This window comes from Oryx dammah, unplaced genomic scaffold (assembly GCF_014754425.2).
Source record: "Oryx dammah isolate SB20612 unplaced genomic scaffold, SCBI_Odam_1.1 HiC_scaffold_28, whole genome shotgun sequence".
NCBI lineage: Eukaryota > Metazoa > Chordata > Mammalia > Artiodactyla > Bovidae > Oryx > Oryx dammah.
The window spans coordinates 11,019,786-11,038,770 of record NW_024070212.1 but is presented as its reverse complement, the minus strand read 5'-3'; the positions used below and the strand labels follow the sequence as shown (position 1 = coordinate 11,038,770).

Below are 18,985 nucleotides of genomic sequence, written 5' to 3'. Positions count from 1 at the left end.
ATTTCTCTGCTGACCTAGAAGGAGAGGCTATTTCTTGGGGCTATCCTTCTAGCCATGTTTGTGCATGCACACACACATGCACACACGTGCACACACACACACACACACACACACACTAAGAAGATCAGTGTTAAGGTACTAGAAGTTGATAAATAACCAAACGCAGGAATGTGGGAAGAACTATGTGGGAATCACCTCCTGATCCATGCATGAAGGGATTCTACACATTAATTAATCACAGCCCCGTCTTCCCTGGGTTCACTGCCTTTGCAAAGCATGGTCTTCCTGAGGGCTGCCTTAACTTCACGGTTTCTCAGGCAGTAAATGATAGGGTTGAGGAGTGGGACAATGACTGTGTAGAGCACAGACACCATTTTGTTGGAATTATAGGCATACATATGCTTAGGGCAGGCATAAGTGAAAAGGGTGGTGGAATAGAAGAGAATTACAACTGCTAGGTGAGAGGCACAGGTGGAAAATGCCTTGTGGCGTCCCTGAGAAGAAGGGATCCTGAGAACAGTGGTGAGAATGGTGGCATAAGATGCCACCACTACACAAAAGGGAATAGCAATGACCATGAGGGCCAAGAAGAAATCCACTAATTCAGCTTGTGAGGAGTCCTCACAGGAAATATTGAGGAGTGGGGAAATATCACAAAAGTAGTGATTGATATGAGGTGTGCCACAGTAGTGAAGTCGGGCTATGAAAACTATCTTAATCATGGCAGTCATGAGTCCACAGAACCAGCATCCTGCAGCCAGTGTACCACAAAGCTGGTTGGTCATGATGAGTGGGTACCGTAGTGGGTTACAAATGGCTACATAGCGGTCAAAGGCCATTGCAGCAAGGAGGATGTACTCAGTACAGACAAAGGTCACAAAGAAGTAAAGCTGAGTCATGCAACCATTGAAGGAAATTGTCTTGTCATGACTGAGGAAGTCTATCTGCATCTTGGGGCTGATAACTGTGACATACCACATCTCCAGGAAAGAGAGGTTGCTCAGAAAGAAGTACATGGGCTTGTGCAACTGTCCATCACTATGAATGACAAGGATGATTAGAAAGTTCTCTACAAGTGTGAGAAGGTAAATTGCCAGGAAAACAAAGAAGAGGAGCAGCTGGAAGCCTGGCTGTGTTGGAAATCCCAGAAGAACAAAATGTGTTGTCACTGTATGGTTATCTACTTCCAGAACCTTGGTAATCATAACTGGCTGTGGACATAGACAAAATCAGTTCCTTCCATGTCCCAAGCACCAACCTACAGTTTTTGACTATAGAGCCCACCGCCTGGAAACTCATCACAGTAGAAGCTCTCTGGCCTTTATATCTTTTCTTTCCTCCAAATTATGATTAGAGAATCAAAACTTTTCAGCTGAAATGTACTTTCAAAAGTTCATGTTTTATTATTATTATTTTTTAAATTAGTCTGAGAATGCATCCAATGTCACACAGAAATGGAATCTGAACCTCCTAACTCTCAGGTTTATCCTTTCCCAATATATCACTTAGATGAATTGGGAGGATGTTAGACATAGGAGAATGGCCTTTATACCAACCTTTAAGCAACACATTTTCATCTACTGAATATGGAAAGAAGGTGGAGGGCTCATTTGCTCATTTTCCATATATAATTGTGTAAGTTTTTATCTGTAAAACAGATAGATGCTTCCTATTTCTTGACCTATATAACTGTGCTATAAAGCTTGAGTGAAATGATATTTGATCAAATACACAGGATTCATAGCAAATTCAATGTGAATATGCACTGGCTTCTCAGAGAACAAAATTGAATTGATAGTTTAAAAGGTAATGTGGAGAAAAGGAACACTCCTACACTACTGGTGGGAATATAAACTGATATAGCCATTATAGAGAACATTAGGGAGATTCCTTAAAAAAACTAGAAATAAATTTACCATATGACCCGGCAACCCCACTACTGTGCATATACCCTGAGAAAACCACAATTCTAAAAGACACATGTATCCCAGTGTTCACTGCATCTCTATTTACAGTAGCCAGGACATGAAAAAAACATAAATGTCCATCTACAGATGAATGAATAAAGAAGATGTGGTACATTCCACATGTGGTACAGTGGAATATTACTCAATCATAAAGAGGAATGAATTTGAGTCAATGGTAGTGAGGTAGATGAACCTAGAGTCTGTTATATAGAGTGACGTCAGAAAGAGAAAAACAAATGTCATATATTAATACATGTATATGGACTCTAGAAAAAAAATGGTACTGATAAACCTATTTTCAAGGAAGGAGTGGAGATAGTGTAGAGAATAGATTTGAGGACCCAGTGGGGAAAGGAGAGGGTGGGATGAGTGAAGAAAGTAGCATTGATATATATACACACACTATTATGAGTTAAATAGATAGTTGGCAAGATGTTGCCATATAAAACAGGGAACCCAGTCTGGCACTCTGTGATGACCTCGAGGAGTGGGATGGGGGAGGGGAGAGAGGTTCAGGAGAAAGGGGCTATATGTATAATTATGGTGATTCATATTGTACAGCAGAAGCCAACAGAACATTGTAAAGCAATTTTCCTTCAATTAAAAAACAAATTTTAAAAGAGGTAATATTTTCCTTGATACAATTCATTGTATAGGGTGATATCTTAAAAGTATGAAAAAAGTACATTTAAATCCCACTTTTGACCCCACTCTAGTTAGGAGAAGATATTACATAACTCTTAGAATATTATTTCTTTTATTTCTAAGGTGTGTGTAAATAAAATTACAGTACATTTTGTGAACATCAAATGAGTTCTAGAGTTTAAATTAAATTCTATAGATGTTTGCTGTTATCATTTTAGGATTCACCACTAACCTCCCCAAAAGCCTGCCCAAAAACCAATAAAGATCTTAATGGCAGAGACCACTGTTAATAATAAAGATGGAGGAAACTGTAAGACCTTTTCAAAGGCATTAAAGAACTCATAACTTGTTTGAAAGTAATATCCAAAAAAATGAAATAACGAGATGCCTTTTACCATTAGTGACCCTTCTGCATTCCTGTCATTCAGCAAAACCTATGGCCTTCTAGACTGAGTTGAGAACCATTCTAAAAACTGCTAGAGGCTGGATGCCTTACCTTTTCCAGTCTTTCTCTGTGTCTTACTGCTTGATTCTTCTTTTTTGTTCTTATCCAGAGACAGTCACTCTTGTTCTCTGTGTATCTCAACAATCTTGCTTTTGTTTACATAAAGATGGGGGACAGTAGAGAAGGTTATTTATTTATTTTCCTGAGGAAAAAATCATGGAGTAAAAGAGATAGAAAGCTACTGCCCACCCCATCCATTTCCCTTGTCCTACTTAGATCTCAGCTTTAGGATCCAAAAGAAAGGCAGAAGAGTCAACTCAATTATCCATGTTTGGAGAGGAAAATGGGCTTCCCAGGTGGTGCTACTGGTAAAGAAGCTGCCTGCCAATAAAGGAGATGTATGAGACACAGTTTTGATTCCTGGGTCTGGAAGATCCCCTGGAAGGGGCATGGCAATCCACTCCAGGTTTCCTGTCTGTAGAATCCCATGAACTGTAGGAGCCTGGTGGGCAACAGTCCATAGGGCCTCAAAGAGTCAGACACTACTGAAATGACTTGGCACACACACAAAAGAGGAAAATAGACATTGTTAACCAAAAAGGTGAGCAATTTAAATAATGCAAATTCAACAATTTTGTCTTCTGTTGGAATATGGACACACACACACACGCACGCACGCACACACACGCACGCACGCACACACACACACACTTAACACAAAACTTGGCCTTTCTCACTAGCCTAGGATTCAATAGGTAGTTGGACAGTGGAGCTTATAAATAAGGCAAGGTCTATGAATTCTCCCTCGTTGTAAGTTATTTTTTCTTCTGAGCATTAAACTGTACCTTTGAGATGCTAACACACTGCCAGATGTGCCAAGAGCACAGCTTTAAGTTGTACCTCTGAAAACAGTTTTAAAGAAAATTTGTCGGAGAAATAAAACTTTAGAGTGTGAAGAATCAAATTGTCAGATAAGAGCCAAGAGCTAGGTGAAGATTCCAGCATCTTGGAACTCAAACACATTTGGTAGCAGTAGATCTGTTCCTTGGAGCCCACCCTCAACTATCCATGTGGACTTAGCTCATAGAATTATAATATTTTAAAACCAATGGAATTTTAGTTCAACTTCTTTTTTTGTTTATGTAGTAGAAGTGAATCCCAGAGTGCTTAAATGATTTTGTGAATGTCAAGCAACATAAAGCGGCAAAGTAGCAATTTATTGATAACATTTCAGCCCTTGGCAAAATGGTTATCTAACTAACTCTGCTCAGTTTAATTTCTGCTGCTGCTGCTGCTGCTAAGTCGCTTCAGTCGTGTCTGACTCTGTGCGACCCCATAGACGGCAGCCCACCAGGCTCCCCCAGCCCTGGGATTCTCCAGGCAAGAACACTGGAGTGGGTTGCCATTTCCTTCTCCAATGTATGAAAGGGAAAAGTGAAAATGAAGTCAGTCAGTCATGTCTGACTCCTAGCAACCCCAGGAACTGCAGCCTACCAGGCTCCTCCATCCATGGGATTTGCCAAGCAAGAGTACTGGAGTGGAGTGCCATCACCTCCTATGGACCAATAATCTAAGCATAAGTGAGGCACTTCATCTTACATCTTAGCTTGCTTTGAACAGAATTCTAAAAGTTAATTTAAATCTTACAATCATAATGTTTTTCAAAAACTGTATTTCACAAGAACAGAATTCTAGAAGCACAGGATCATATTGCTGCAAGGAACCTCATATATCAAATGATTTTGTTGTTGTTTAGTCACTAAATCGTGTCTGACTCTTTTGTGACCCCAGGGATTATAGCCCACCAAGCTCCTCTGTCCATGGGACTTCCTAGGCAAGAATACTGAAGTGGGTTGCCATTTCCTTCTCCAAGGGTTCTTCCTGACCCAGGGATTAAGCCAGCATCTTTTGCATTGGCAGGTGGATTCTTTACCACTGAGTCACCAGGGAAGCCCTAAATGATTTTAGTCCTCGCTAATTTTGTAAGTATTCACCCAACTTTTGCCTGATCCTTTCTAGAAACAGAAAATAGTGTCTAAAATACAGCCATACTTAAAAAAAAGAAACCACTGATTGGGAGATATAGGGCCTTCTCCAGTGGAACATAGTGGTGCCACATTCATGGATTCTGCTTCTGTTTTCTGAAGCTTCAAAGAATAAGTCTCATTTCTTTCTGCAAGGATAGCTTTCATGCTCTGAAAACAGCTATCAGCTCTGTTAACCTAAATCCCCACCCCAAACCCACTAATCTATTACCCCTGCCTCATGTTCCCTTGTCTTTCTTTTTCTAGACTAAACCATTCCAAAAAAAATTTTTTTTGCCTCATCTGGTTGTTATGCCCTCTGAAGTTTGTGATCATCCTTCCTGAATAGCTCCAGTTAAACTGGAACATTTAATGAAGAGAAATGTCAGAAAACTATGAACAATAGCACAATATTTAAGGCTTAACTTCTTTCTGAAAACAGTTATTAAGAACAGCTTTATCTCATTGAGCCTTCCAGCAAAGAGGGTCAGGAGGCTCTGATTTCCAAGGGAGGATGTAAATAAGTCTTCCCAAAAGATAATGGGCTATCAGTGCAGTGGTCATGCTGGGATGGGAAGGAAATTGCTGTTGTTTGGGGAGAAATAGATGCCTAAGACTAGAAGTGAGGGGCAAGGGAGAAAACTTGTACAGTCAAAGCACTCCCAGAAGTAGACGCATTTGAAGTTGTCATGCCAGCTCTGTGGAGATGGATCTGACCAAACTGAGGATGCCCCAAATCTCCACAGTAGGACACAGGTAGAGAGATGTGGCCGGGTAATCACTTGTGTTCAACATAACAATTATTTCAGGGAGATGAGAAAAAGGTATAGGTTGGGCAGAGGCCAACATACTAGTCTTGGACCCTCAATGACAAGACATTTTCTAAAGGAGAGAAACATAATTTTACTCCTTCAAATCAGTTTTAAAAGGATGTAATTCTAGTCCATCTCCCTTTTCCCAGAATCTCTTAGGAACAAATATGCTTCAGGTCTATGTGCATTGCAATTCCCAAGTTTGTAGCAGGGCAAGATAATTATCTGTGATTCAGTGACCCTTCTGCCCCTCTCAATCTCTGAGTTGATTTTGAAGACTCCAGTGGAAAAAATCTATGTGTCATATCCCTGACCCCATATACCCTTTATAACTTTTCAAAACCATGGCTTCTATTTTGAAATAATTTTTATTCCCGTCTAGTGAGATTTAAAATAATGATTGAATTTCTGTATGTCTCATTTGAACAAGATAATCTTTGTAGTTTATCTCAAGATCCCAATTTGAGAATAAATGTGACCATATGATGAATTTTGTGAACAGTCAACACGATGGAAAGGGAAATTTGCCTTCTTCCTGTTATGGTACTATGAAGAGAAGTGAAATCTTCTTTATCTTCTAAGGATTTAACTTCTCAAAACTGCAAACACTATCACATTCACCAGTCCCTGTCTGTATTTAACATAAAAACAAACATACATATTTACACACCTCTATTCCAACTACTGCTCCTCACATACATATATTTATCTGTGTACTCTCATACATGAGAGTTTTCTCTCTTTCTGTCTCAAATCAGAATACACCTGGACCCTGCACTTTGCAAGGCATAGTTTGGGGCTAATGCATTAAACTGAAATATCTTCAGGAGGGCAATTTTTAGAGAATCAGGCATTTTGCATCTACAGTGTGTTCTTCAATAGTAGACAGGATAATCTACATTACACGATATCCCTGAATTCCTAACATTTTTCATACATCATAATATACACAGGTGCTAAAGAAATCTTTGTTGATTTGAAATTCATATAGGTACATAGTTTATGCCCCAACTACACACTATTGCTATACTACTAATTATAGACTCAAAGATGACAAACTGTTTTTAAAAAATCGATCAGCTGAAAGCTCCAAAGAATCAATGATTTAAATAAACATGATTTTCATATACCCTCTGCTTCCCTTCATAATAATGAATAATTAAAAACTGGCCAAATTTTCCTTTTGGAAATATCTGTCTTTATTTTTCAACTCACTATTTTATCAGTGATGGAACTTATGACTTTTCCAAGCCTTGTTCAGGAATGGTCAGCTTTCATGGAGAAAAGAAAAATCATGTAGACCAGGAGGAGGAAGGTACTGTCCCTGAGCCTAGAGGGTTGCTGGCAAATCTGGTGTGTCTCTGCTCAGCATGAAGAAGGGGCAGAATGGATCTATTTGTGCCTTTGCCTGTTTCTAAGCTACTGAAAAAAACAACTCCCTTCTACACACCGAGGGCTTACCAACAGGCACAGACCTCAGGAAAGTATTCGTCTTTTCTAGGGCTCAAGGGGATACTTGGGGAATGTTAAGGGAAGAGCTGGCAAGTTAAGTGGAGTCTGGAGGAACAAGAGAGACCTCCGAGTGGCTTAAAGCACACTGCCCTTCTTTTTAACAGACTCTGGGGAAGAGAAGTGTGGGGAAAGTACATGCGTGCGTGTGTGTGTGTGTGTGTGTCCTCCTCTATTTCTGGGGAATGGTCTCACAAATAATAAGATCCTTCTGGTGATGATAGTGCTTATAACCCAAATCATTCAACATAACATAAGAATGATATTCATCCATTCTTATTTGGAGACCCAAGTATATGAACAAACACACACATACAAATTCCAAATACACTAAGATACTGTGTACACAAATATCAACTCCATACAATGACATGATTCTTATGCATAAGTAACTTAGTAGATATAACAAAAGTATTATATTCGTATAAAGTCTGTATTTTCTAAATAGAATAAGGATACCTGTATGTTTACTCTTACTATCTGTAAATAGTACACATCCAGAAGCTATAATGTAAGGGTATTCAGAGAAGATAGAAAGTAATAAGATTATACAGAAAGTACACTGGGATAGAAATTGGAAAGTTGCCTCTTTAGATGTATACACTTGAATATGCTGCCCATGGGTTATAGTACCTGTACACCAGAGATGATTGGTTAGTCAGAGAACCACAGGCCCAAGAACAGGACAGAAAGTTAACAGTATCTGTGGGGATTTGATATACCTTACTATGAAGAATGTTGATTAGTGAAGGAACCTATCATTTTCTGAAGTTAGGATAGATGAGGAGCAGTCAAGATAAAACAACCTTCCCAAATACATAATTAGGATATGTATTAAAGTGACAAAATTCCTTTTTAAGAAGGAGAAAGATTTTCAGATTACAGTGATCCTTGCTCTTATTTGGTATCTATTTATTTAATAAATATTTATTGAGCATCTTCTAAGTTTCAAGAACTATTCTGGTTCTATGGATCAGCAGTCTTTCGAACAGTTTACTGCAATAGTTTTACTCAGCACTTGGTATTTAATGATCTTAGACTTATTGTGATCATTATATGAATTAATATATGTAAGGAGTTTGAAACACCACCTGCATGTAATAAGTAACGTAAATTCATGATCTTGCTTGTGAGTATTTGTATCATTCTGAGCAAGTTGAGAGTATTCAAAATGTTAAATAATATAAGTTCCAATATCCTTTGTAATATGCTTACATGGGAACATAAGAAATTTGGGCATTTTTGGAATTTCCTAAATATTTGAATGAAATAATGAAGCTGTTTCTAATTGACTCATGAACTAACTGGCTTCTTCAGGGATTGTCTCACCTTTCTAGTCTTCATTTTAAGCTAGTTTTAGAACTCACTGTATGTTACTTCTTAAATAAAACTTCTATTCATTTAATTGACAACATTTAGAGGGAGGAGCCTGGAAGGCTGCAGTCCATGGGGTCTCTAAGAGTCAGACAGGACTGAGCGACTTCACTTTCACTTTTCACTTTCATGCATTGGAGAAGGAAATGGCAACCCACTCCAGTGTTCTTGCCTGGGGAATCCCAGGGACAGGGGAGCCTGGTGGGCTGCCGTTTATAGGGTTGCACAGAGTCAGATATGACTGAAGTGACTAGCAGCAGCAGCAGCAGTGAAAGATAGAGTTTCTTAAAAATAAATTAAAAATCTATTTTAAAATCTCTGGATTTTAAAGAGTTCTCAAAGGTAGAGACATTGTCCAGTTCCTAATACATGTCTGGTGCTTAGTAAGCACCTAAAACTCTGTTGAGTTAGGAAGAGTGTCCATTTGATTTGTCCATTTTATTTATATGCCATAATAAATGTATAACATTAATACAGAGGAAAATGAGAAAGCAGCAAAGGACTTGGTTGACTATATACTATTATGGCAAAATTTATTGATAAAAGTACAATTACTATATGAGAATTTAAAAAACAAAACAAACAAACAAAACTTTGTAGCTACTATTGTGAATTTAGAACAGATTTAAAAAGAAAAATGTCTTTTTTCATTATAATTGTTTATAGTCATTCCTTGGTGCTTGGGCTTCCCAGGTGTCACAGTGGTAAAGAATCCTCCTGCTAAAGCAGGAGAGGCAAGAGATGTGGGTTCAATCCCTGTGTCAGGAAAATCCCCTGGAGGAGGAAATGGCAACTCACTCCAGCATTCTTGGCTTGGGAAATTCCATGGACAGAGGAGTCTGACAGCTACAGTCCATGGGGTCCCAAAGAGTTGGACACAACTGAGCAGCTAACACTATTCCTCGGTGCAAATATATATATATATATATATATATATATAGTTAGAGCTCTGACAACTCAAAGTAAAAATGAAATTTTAAGTTTGTTCTTTACTGTCTCCTGTTCTAGAAAAGAAAAAAAAAAGGATATTGAAAAAAAAAATGGTAGAAATTACACCTTGAGTTGAATGAGAAAAAGTACAGAGCTTATATACTATAATGTGTCTGGCTATGGAGAAATATTCAACATAAACATGTATTCAGCTTTAGTAAGAAAAAATAGAGTAATTTTTAAATGAATAAGTTAAAGTTTACTGGGGGAATATTTTTCCTCATATTTTTATAATAGTTTCTGAAAATTATACATTTTCTATTTCCTCTTTTAAGTTATAAATTTTTGAGGCAGATAATCAGATTTTGTGCTTTCTATGCAGCATTTTATGAATATTAATCACACAATTTATGCTTTCTTTTAAAATATAGGAACGGTTTTAGTCAAATGTGATGAACAGTTCTGCCATTTTAAAGGAGATTGATGATTTTATTAAAAAAAATCATTTGTTATTATTTTCTCCCATTCAGAAGGCTGTCTTTTCACCTTGCTTATAGTTTCCTTTGTTGTGCAGAAGCTTTTAATTTTAATTAGATCCCATTTGTTTATTTTTACTTTTATTTCCAGTATTCTGGGAGGTGGGTCATAAAGGATCCTGCTGTGATTTATGTCGGAGACTGTTTTGCCTATGTTCTCCTTAAACAACTAATCTCAAAAATATACAAGCAACTCATGCAGCTCAATTCCAGAAAAATAAATGACCCAATCAAAAAATGGGCCAAAGAACTAAATAGACATTTCTCCAAAGAAGATATACGGATGGCTAAAAAACACATGAAAAGATGCTCAACATCACTCATTATCAGAGAAATGCAAATCAAAACCACAAGGAGGTACCATTTCACACTAATCAGAATGACAGCGATCCAAAAGTCTACAAGCAATACATGCTGGAGAGGGTGTGGAGAAAAGAGAACCCTCTTACACTGTTGGTGGGAATGCAAACTAGTGCAGCCACTATGGAGAACAGTGTGGAGATTCCTTAAAAAATTGCAAATACAACTGCCGTATGACCCAGCAATCCACTGCTGGGCATACACACCGAGGAAACCAGAATCCAAAGAGACATGTGTGCCCCAATGTTCATCGCAGCACTGTTTATAATAGCCAGGACATGGAAACAACCTAGATGTCCATCAGCAGATGAATGGATAAGAAAGCTGTGGTGCATATACACAATGGAAGTTTACTCAGCCATTAAAAAGAATACATTTGAATCAGTTCTAATGAGGAGGATGAAACTGGAGCCGATTATACAGAGTGAAGTAAGCCAGAAATAAAAACACCAATACAGTATACTAACACATATATATGGAATTTAGAAAGATGGTAATGATAACCCTCTATGCAAGACAGCAAAAGAGACACAGATGTATAGAATGGACTTTTGGACTCTGAGGGAGAGAGAGAGGGTGGGATGATTTGGGAGAACGGCATTGAAACGTATACTATCAGGTAAGAAACGAATCGCCAGTCTATGTTTGATACAGGATACAGGATGCTTGGGGCTGGTGCATGGGATGATCCAGAGAGATGATATGGGGTGGGAGGTGGGAGGGGGGTTCAGGATTGGGAACTCCTGTACACCCGTGGCTGATTCATGTCAATGTATGGCAAAACCAATACAGTATTGTAAAGCAAAATAAAGTAAAAATAAAAATTTAATTTTTAAAAAGCACAAACAAAAAAATAATAAAAAATCATAATTAACTTGACTACTGCTTCTTTGTTCCCTTTCTATTATCCTTCTTTGGTAAAAACTTGGCTATACTGAGTATACATTTATAACCTAAACAAAACAAAATAAAGTGTGCTGTGCTCATTTGCTTCAATTGTGTCTGACTCTTCCCCCTGGACTGTAGCCCACCAGTCTCCTCTGTCCATGGGATTTTCCTGGCAAGAATACTGGAGTGGGTTGCCATTTCCTATTCTAGGGGATATTCCCAACGCAGGGATGGAATGAATGTCTCCTGTGTCTCCTGCATTGCAGGCAGATTCTTAAGTGTAGCAAAATAAAATAAAACTGACTTCCAGGAATGACAAAATAAGAAATTTTGTGAGAAGTGTAATGATCTTTCTCTAGAAACTTAGAAAAATATATTTCATTTGAAAAAAAAATAAAAAACCTAAAACTAAAAATTATTTGAAAAACTTCTAGAAGAATGCAATACAAAGTTACATAAATATATCAAATATTAATATATTAGCTGAGAATTTTTAAAAAGCACAAATCTCAATAACTTCCACAAATGGCAGTTAATTTTTATCATTTAATTTATGTCCATCAGCAGATGAATGGATAAGAAAGCTTTGGTACATATACACAATGGAGTATTACTCAGCCATTAAAAAGAATACATTTGAATCAGTTCTGATGAGATGGATGAAACTGGAGCCAATTATACAGAGTGAAGTAAGCCAGAAAGAAAAACACCAATACAGTATACTAACACATATATATGGAATTTAGAAAGATGGCAATGATGACCCTGTATGCAGGACAGCGAAAAAAAGACACAGATGTGTATAACGGACTTTTGGACTCAGTGGGAGAGGGAGAGGGTGAGATGACTTGGGAGAATGGTATTGAAACATGTATAATATCATGTAAGAATCGAATTGCCAGTCTATGTCTGATGCAGGATATGGCACGCTTGGGGCTGGTACGCGGGGATGACCCAGAGAGATGTTGTGGGGAGGGGGGTGGGAGGGGGGTTCAGGTTTGGGGATGCATGTACACCCGTGGTGGATTCATGTCAATGTATGGCAAAACCAATACAGAATTGTAAAGTAAAATAAAAAATAAATAAATTTAAAATAAATAAATAAATAAAGGCAAAAAAATAAAATAAAAAATAAAAAATGGGTATAAGTATTTGACTGAGAAGCTAGCACACACATAATAATTTAGAGAAAAGGCTTCCCTGGTGGCTCAGATGGTAAACAATCTCCCTGCAGTGCAGGAACCTGGATTTGATCCCTGAGCTGGGAAGTTTCCCTTGAGAAGGGAATGGCAACCCACTCCAGTATTCTTGCCTGGAGAATTCCATGGACATAGGAGCCTGGCGGGCTACAGTCCATGGAATGCAAAGAGTTGGACACGACTGAGCAACTAACACACATATAAGTATTTGCTTATGTAGGTTCAAATTCTCAATCGTACTAACAAAGACTCATGATTTTCGTGTATTTCTGTATCTTCAGACTCTATATATTGACCCTTCTTCTTTATGTTTATTACCTTACAAAGAGCTGGTGTACCCTCAGGCATTATATCCAAGTTCAACATAAAGAAAGAGGAAGCCCCAGTGCCAGCTACATTTCTTTCAAAATGAAAGCCTCCAAGGCAGAATTCCACCTACATTTTATTTGATAATGGGGTATATGATCACTCCTAACTGCCAGAAGAGGTAATAAATCTAATACCTGGCAAAGAGACACAGATTCATTGTTTGAGTTCAGCATGTTTTCAGCTGAAAAAAAAACAACTTGAAAAATAAACTATCTACACTAATTATCGCACTGTAGGAATCTCACTCTGTAGGAAAAAATAAATTAGGAGGGTCATCTTCGCTTCAAGAAAGAATGTGACATGACAAGAGTCATACAAAGAGGATATTATCAGTTGACATTCTCTAATTCTTCTCTTTTAATATGTAGACAAATATGTATGAGTATCTAGACAAAATCAAAGACCAAAATAATTGAGGAAAAAAATGTTGTATGTTTAATATCCTAACAGAGAGTTGTCATATGTTCTGATCATTTGAAAAGAAGTGTGAACTTCAACCTAATGACAGGTGTGACTCAATCTAATGACAGCTTGGCATAATTTTAAATTAGATAATTGGAAATGCTAAACTCATTGCCATCTACACATAATTACACAAGGATGTTTGCAGTTTTGCTTTCCACATATGTCCTAGAGAATAAAGTCAATCTGCCAATCTCCATTTGAATGAGTGAATGTGATGCATGGTTAGTATTTAGAACAGGCACATCTGTTAGAAAGTATATAATCAAATTGTTAGTGAAATAAACATGAGGGCTTAGCATTTATTTTTTCCAATTTTTATTTTTGAGAAATAATTGACATATATCAGGGGCTTAACATTAACTGAGTGCTCACTGGGAGCTATGCATAAGCCAGACTTTCTTAGGCTTTACCAAACAATCAAACTCACACACTGCAAAAGGTCGCACTTGGCAACAATTTTACTTGGAGAACTGTAGGATAAAAACACAGCATGGCAGCATGAGATATTGAGGGATTTCTCCTATGTGGAAGGAGTGCTGAAAGTAGACGAGGGCCTAATCTGGATGCAAAGTCATAGCACAGGTGTGAGGACATGCGATTCACACAAAGCGGGGTGCTTGAGCCAGCTTGACTTCGACTCCTCAAGGCGCACAAGAGCCATTATCTCTTATAACAGTTTCCTGGGCAGTCAGAGTTTTCTGCAAAAGACATGCCAAGTTATAAAAATTGTTGCTGTTCAGTCACTCAGTCATGTCCAACTCTTTGCAACCCCATGGAATGCAGCACACCAGGCTTCCCTGTATTTCACCATCTCCCAGAACTTGCTCAAACTCATGTTCACTGAGTCAGTGATGCCATCCAATCATCTCATCCTCTGTCATCCCCTTCTCCTCCTGTCTTCAATCTTTCTCAGCATCATGAAGCTATGACCACTGGATATTCATAATACTTTCATATTTTCCCAGTCCAGACTTTTACTAATCAAGATATTTGTCTCATGAGCAATGTTTCTTAGCAATATTTAGTAAACTTCCAACAGACTAGAACTATAAAGTAAACCCAAAGTGAATCATTTTACAATATATATAGTCAATATAGTTTTAGTTGCTCAGTCGTGTCCAACTCTTTGTGACTCCATGGTTTGTCCATGGAGTTTTCCAGACAAAAATAGTACAGTGAGTAGCCATTCCCTTCTCCAGTGGATCTTCCTGACCCAGGGATAGAACTTTCATCTCCTGCATTGCAGGCAGATTCTTTACTATCTGAGCCACCAGGGAAACCCTTCACAATATGTATATGTATATCAAATCATCACACTGACATATTAAAATTAAATATTTTGTAATTTTATTTTTTTTTCAATTCTATTATCAATAAAGCTGGGGAAGAAAGAAAATAATCCAAGGTAAAATTTATTTACAAAGAGAAAAGATTTTGTAATCCTACTGTCACATATAATTAATTTAATATTCACAAGACGTATATGAGGTAGATGCGTAACTTGCATTATGAGGGACATGTTAAGGGTAAAACCAGAATTATACCAAATTTCTTGGCTCTAGGGGTGGAATCCTTAACCATAAAATTATGCTTTCCATAACTGTATGAAACAAAGAGATAATGTACTGAATGTAAGATAAATTAAGCCAATCTCAAGGATGTTTTTTAATTCTTATGTATTTTTTTAAAACTTTGATTTGGTCCAGTATATCTATTGTTTTATTACTTGTTCTTTTGGTGTCATATGTAAAAATCCATTGTCTATGCCCAAAGTCAAAGATTTGCTTCTATTTTTTTTTTTACTATGCCATATTTCCCAACAAGAGAGCTAACCCACAACCCCTGCACTGGCAGCCCAGTGTCTTAAATACTGGACTACAGGGGAAGTCCCTCAAAGATGTTTCTTTAAAAGGCTATTCAGAAACTTAATGACAATAAAGCAGCTTATACTTTTAAATGTCAGATATATTATTGGGGGGTTATGTTATTTTAGATGTTAGAAAACCTAAGATGATTATTAATCAAACAGGCTTTTTTTTTTTTTTAATGGACAATCATATTATTTTCCAAAGCCCAGTTCAGAATAAGCAAATGTCCACTGAGAGACAATTTCTGTTTATGAGTATTTGTTCAATAGTATTTTTTGTTCTTTTACATATCCCACTCAAAGAAACATTGACTTCAGTTCTAATGTGTAGAAATTAGCCTGGAACTGGAGTTACTTTCTAAGTAATTCAAGCCGGTCTCCAAAAGTAAAGAGAACTTAGAAGAATGTCTGTCATTCTGGTTTTGAACCTGAAGCATACCACCCACTTCAGAGAAGTCTCTTGTTCCCCACCCTTGCCTCTTTATTAAGACATTTTCTGTTCATGTAGTCATTTGCCTCAGTGGCAAAATGTAAAATATTTGGCAGCTGGTATAACTCAGGCAGCAGCGAGTTGAAACAGAAGTTGCTCATAGTGCTGGAGAAGATTCAGAGGCCAAGGTACATAAACGTTTTCTAATGCATTTGATCTACTACCTAACCAACACTCATTAGGTCAATAAACTGTATCACTCTTCAATTAACATGAAGGAGATGCAGATGACTCTTTAGCCATATTAATTGTTGCATACATGGCTGAATACCTGTGCTGTATTTTCTTCCCCCTTTGACTTGTAGAGATAAGGAGTATGCATTAGGTGACATCAGTTTCAGTTTGGGGGGGGGTTGATCATAGTTTTGTGATTCTCACAGTATTAGGATCTGAGAATTTGAATCCTTGAAACTGCTACAACAATTTCTACATCATTTTGTCTTGACATGCACATCAGCAAGTCCCTTTTATTACCTATTTTTCTCACTTGAAAAATAGCAGCCTTGAGTAAAGATTCTAGAGTAAAGAATCTCAAACTGGCTGTGAAATAAAAGTTCTTAAGAAGTTGAAAATTATGCATGTCAGGGTTGCAAACAAGGTATGTCTTCTAAGTCACTTCAGTTGTGTCCAGCTCTTTGACACCCCATGGACTACAGCACACCAGGCTCATCTGTTCATTGGATTTTCAAGGCAAGAACACTGGAGTGGGTTGCCATGCTCTCCTCTAGAATATCTTACCTACCCAGGAATCAAACCCACATCTCTTATGTCTCCTGGATTGGCAGGTGGTCTCTTTACCACTAGGCAAACAATGCAAACTCTATGAGATTTTGAAATATCCATTTTAACAACCCCCCAGATATTCTATAACCATTTCAATCTTAGTTTGGAAACTCTTGTATATGATCAATGATTCATAATTTTTTGTTTATATCAAGAAGTTTCCTGACACTATTTAAAGAAGCAGGGTGATAACTGATATTTTGGTCCTGTTAAGTCTATTTTATGATTCTTTGATATGTCACTATTAGGATACTGTTCCTTTTTGTTGTCAGGTTTTATTGTACATCAATCTGGGATATCCCTGGAGTAGGGGCACCTACCCAGCACTGTCTTTCTGAGGGCATCCTTTACTTCCTTGTTCCTCAGGCAGTAAATGGCTGGATTGAGAAATGGTACAATGACAGTATAGAGCACAGAGATGACCTTGGTGTGGTTGAAGATGTACATGGCCTGGGGCCGTGCATAGGTAAAGAGAGTGGAGGAGTAGTAGATAACAACCACTGCCAGGCAAGAGGCACACGTGGAAAAGGCTTTGTGACGTCCCTGGGCAGTAGGAATCCTCAGGATAGTGGCAATTATGGCAGCATATGATGAAACCACAGCCATTAGAGGGAGCAGAATCATCACCAGGGCCAAGAGGAAGTCTACTAGTTCTGCTTGTTTCTTGTTAGAACAGGTGAGGTTAAGTAGTGGAGAGATATCACAGAAAAAGTGGTTGATGATATTGGATCCACAGTATGACAATCTGGAAATGAAAAGAAGCTTCATCATGGAGCTGAAGAAGCCACTACCCCAAGAGGAAGCAGCAAGGCGAGTGGCTATACTGAAGGGCATGAGACTAGGATAACGGAGAGGTTCACAGATGGCCAGGTAGCGGTCATAGGCCATGACTGCCAACAGGACACATTCGGTGCAAGCTAAGGCAATGAAGAAATAGAGTTGGGTCATACAACCTACATAGGAGACTCTATGCTCCTGGGTAAGAAATGCCCCCAAGAGTCGGGGAACAGTGACATTGATATACCATAGCTCCAGGAAGGAGAGATGGCCAAGGAAAAAGTACATTGGGCGATGAAGGCTTGGAGTGAGCCAGATGGTGGAAACAATGAGCGCATTCTCCAACAATGTCAACAAAAAAATTACAAGGAAGAGTACAAAAAGGAGCAGCTGAAGGGGTGGGGAGGTAGGGAAGTCCACCAAAATAAACTCTACTATGTGGTCTCCACTCAAATTTCTCATGATCTCTGTCCACTTGATTGCCTGAAAAAGTAACAGGAAGAGCAAGATGTTGAAAGACAAATAGATCAAACTGCTGACATCCCCAGATTACAACCTTCTGAAGATACTCAACAGCATATTATCAATTATTCCTACATCATTTTGTTCCATCCCTTTCCTGTATCACCTCCTGCCTCCAGGGAAAAACTCTTAGACTTGAGAATTGTACTCAATAACTTAGTAATTATAACAACACTGGGTATTTGATAATGTTTACTGAGTGGTTTCAAAACAAGTCTTAGTGTTTCAGTATTTATTTTCTTTTTTATGATATGTTCTTTTTTATTTTCCACAAACTCCTAACCCTCATAGAATCTGTACTCAATACTTGTTTATGGAATGGATAAAAGAAAGAATGATAGCAAGATGGAGCTTGAGGGCTTATCTCTCAAGGGAAATTCAACTACGAAGAAGTAGCTCAGGGACATTACTTGAGCTATAGTTCAAGGCAGTATTGGAGAAGAGTGGTTGGTTTGGGAACTGTTTTTTCACAGCTGGAGAAATAATTGAGTATAAAAGAGAAAATGGAATTCTGTACCAGAAAAAGGAGTAATTTTTTCATTCATTTTGCAAGTTTTTTAAGGTATATTTTCTGTGCTAGAATTATATTGTCTCATTCCTAGGTGATGGGTTGAAAATGGACCACAAAAAGCTATTCATGTCCTAATTCCTGGAACCTGTAATATGACATCTATGACAAAGTCTTTGTAAATGTGGTTAAGTTAAAGATATTGACATAGGAGATTATCCTGGATCATCCCAATAAAACTTAAATGCAATTTCAAGGATCCTTATAACAGAGAGGCAGAGGCAAATTTGAAATAGACGCAGAAGAGAAGGCAATACGAAGATGGAAAATAGAGAGTTTTGAAGATTCCAACCTTGACAACTGCAGTGATGTGGCCATGAAACAAAGAATGCCAGCAGTGCCAGGGACAAAGGAGCTAAAGAACAGACTTTTTGCTAGTGTCTTGTGGGAATTATGTCCCTGCCAATACCTTGAATTTGGCCATGTGGCACTGATTTCAGAATTCTTGCCTCCAG

At 38.0% G+C, this 18,985-nt stretch overlaps 2 protein-coding genes across 2 annotated transcripts; both read right to left on the bottom strand.

The window, feature by feature from the left end:
- Nucleotides 1-227: 227 nt before the first annotated feature.
- Nucleotides 228-1,205, bottom strand: LOC120855628 (olfactory receptor 6Y1). The gene has a single exon (XM_040230169.1). It carries the CDS (start codon nucleotides 1,203-1,205, stop codon nucleotides 228-230), a length of 978 nt encoding a protein of 325 aa, XP_040086103.1.
- Nucleotides 1,206-16,948: 15,743 nt separating this feature from the next.
- On the bottom strand, nucleotides 16,949-17,902 carry LOC120855627 (olfactory receptor 6P1). The gene has a single exon (XM_040230168.1). It carries the CDS (start codon nucleotides 17,900-17,902, stop codon nucleotides 16,949-16,951), a length of 954 nt encoding a protein of 317 aa, XP_040086102.1.
- Nucleotides 17,903-18,985: the final 1,083 nt, after the last annotated feature.